This window comes from Canis lupus, chromosome 28 (assembly GCF_011100685.1).
Source record: "Canis lupus familiaris isolate Mischka breed German Shepherd chromosome 28, alternate assembly UU_Cfam_GSD_1.0, whole genome shotgun sequence".
In the NCBI taxonomy this organism is placed as follows: Eukaryota; Metazoa; Chordata; class Mammalia; order Carnivora; family Canidae; genus Canis; species Canis lupus.
Window position 1 is genome coordinate 32,825,496 of NC_049249.1, and position 2,466 is coordinate 32,827,961.

General features: G+C 48.2%; 1 protein-coding gene across 2 annotated transcripts; it reads right to left on the minus strand.

Moving 5' to 3' along the window:
- Positions 1-2,240, minus strand: LOC100683500 (protein FAM24B). Of its 2 annotated transcripts, none has more exons than XM_038577967.1 (3): positions 1,983-2,240; positions 1,207-1,333; positions 1-220 (listed from the first exon to the last, which is right to left on the minus strand). In XM_038577967.1, exons 1-3 carry the CDS (start codon positions 2,062-2,064, stop codon positions 34-36), a joined length of 396 nt encoding a protein of 131 aa, XP_038433895.1. In that variant the 5' UTR covers positions 2,065-2,240; the 3' UTR covers positions 1-33. The 2 variants fall into 2 exon arrangements, with proteins under 2 accessions (XP_038433895.1, XP_038433894.1); XM_038577966.1 differs by having other exon boundaries at positions 1,986-2,239.
- Between the last annotated feature and the right edge of the window lie 226 nt (positions 2,241-2,466).

Here is a 2,466-nt window from a genome sequence, read left to right on the forward strand (position 1 = left end):
TACTATGCATGAATATATTTGTGCCCACCCAAGTCAGAGTCCCTCATTTACATCACAGAAGCACGGTGGCAGGGGATCGAAGTCAGCATACAAGCTACATTCGTCACAGCATTGGAGGTTGGGATAAGACCCAGCGGAGAGGGCGGCTGCAGCGACCTTGTCCTGAGTGAGTATGGCTGGATTATTTTTTAAGGCCAAACAAAGAGGTGACTTTGGAGGTCTTAAGAAAAGACATACACAGAGCATGGGATTAGAATTTTTCTTCTCCATCCATTTGTCATAATTATCAGGGGTATCTGGGAGGTTTGGGGCTGGAGCCAATCAAAGACATGACAGGAGCCCGAAACTAGAGCTCTCGGCCCCTGTCCCAAGCTCCTATCCAATCCCTTCCTGTCCCACTGCTAGAAATGGAAAATCAGGCTACAGCCAACAAGAGAGAGCAAGCGCAGGTGTGGATCACCCAGCCGATCCCTGCAGGCCCATCAAGTGCAGAGCGGGATGGGGAAGGGGCCACACTTGGCCACCCCCACCCCCACCCCCACCCATGTTCTGGGATTTACCTTCCAGCTCACAGGCTTCACTTCCCTAGGACGGGAACAGCACGGCTTCACGACCCATCTCTCTCCCAGGCTCCAGGGTTCCTCTCCCCCAAAGTTAATGATCTTTTGTCTGGGCTGCACTCCCCTGTCAGGTGTCCCTGGGACCTTCACCCAGCTCAGCTTCCCCACAGTCCTCCAGGCCCACCTCACTGTCCCCAGGGCCATGCACGTGAATGAGAGAACCCCCTGACCACTCCCCCAACTCCGCTAAGAGGAGGTCAATCCAGCCTGTCCTCTGAGTGAATCCCAGGCACAGACTCACCCACAGCCTCCTGCACAGTCTGCAGGGCCTGGGACAGAGGGAGGGCCCAGCCAGTGTGAGGAGTAAGCCGCTGAGGGTCCACTCGGGGAGGGTAGTGGGGCAAAGCATTACAGGCCGCACCCCCCCATCCCTGCTGAGAACATTCTACTTATGAGCTCACAGCCCTAAGCCAGAAGGGGGAAAACTCAAGATTCCACACTCACCTGTCTTCGCGTTTTCAGACCTACCTGCTGCTCCTGACCTCCCCCTGGGTTGGGCACAGGGCAAGGGATGACCCTGCTCAGGCAGGGAGCCCCGGGTATCCTATTTGAGGGGGTGCTTTTCAGTCTTACCCACATCACTCACTTTAATGCGTTGGATATTTTGTGGTAAAGACCGATGACAACACCCATCAGCACAAGAATGGCCATCAGGATACCGCCACCAATGCAGAACATAATTATCGTGTTGACTTTAGAAGAGTTGGCTTTATCTAGGCAGAGAAGTGCAGCAAACAAAGTAGCTTCCCTCCCCACCCAGCCACTGTAGCCACCTCAACAGCTTCCTCTACTGGAAAAAGAGTGAACCCCCAACATACAAATGAGTTTTCCCAGAAGGCACAGCATGGGACCCTAAACTGGCCCAGAGAGGGGGAAAGGGTTTGTTTATGAAGGAGACCAGACTGAAATGCAAAACCCAGGGAAAAAGAAGAAAGCAGGAGAATCTTTTTCTTCCTTTCACCGGCAGTAATGTGCAGCTCTAAGTAACAAAACAAGCTTCACTCAAACAAATGGTTTTGCTCCCAAATACCTGGGTCCTGAAATACATTCACTTTCAGAATCAGAATTAGCTCCTCACTCTACATCAGGCTTAGTAATCTCCTATGGGGATGATTAAGGGGACGACTGTTTTAAAATGTTACGTTCAACAATGCTGAGACTACACAAATCCATTTTGTAAGTGATACGTGTTTCAGGAAAACAGTCTTCTATTCTCCCACTGACAACTGCCATTTTTTTCCTTCTCAATCCTCCCAGGAAATCCGATTTTTCTGGAATAAGCCATTTGTTTAATCTCATTCTCTGAAAGCGGGGAAAAGTGAGTGAGGACTGAAAAACAACCCAGAGTTGAAATATACTTACTACCCTCTAAGTCTTCCATGTTCGATGAATGCCCGCAGTAAAAAAAAATTACAATTAATATAAACTTTAGGGAACAGTACATCTTATCAGGAATTTCTCAAACGTTTAATTTGAGAAAGAAAACTCTAGTTATCCCCGTTAAGAGTAATTAAGATCTAAGTTTGAGGAGCTGGCTTTTGGATGCATCGTCTCCACAAGAGCTACCAGAATGTACAGCCACTGTCCAGCTCCAACTTCTATGCCTGTCAGGCCAGAGGCTGTGTGACATCAACACTTTGGACACCAACTCCCTTTCATGGAGTTCTGAATTCTGTTTCATGTTCAGATACATTTTTGGACCAATAGAAACAGGAGTGTCCAAATACTATTCTAAATCATTTATTCTCAGTCTCACCCTTTCAATCTTGGTTCCCTCAAAGAAGCTTTTAAGGTCTGACTGTTAATCTAAAGCAAATCTGGGATTTCAATAAAATCAAAGAACAGT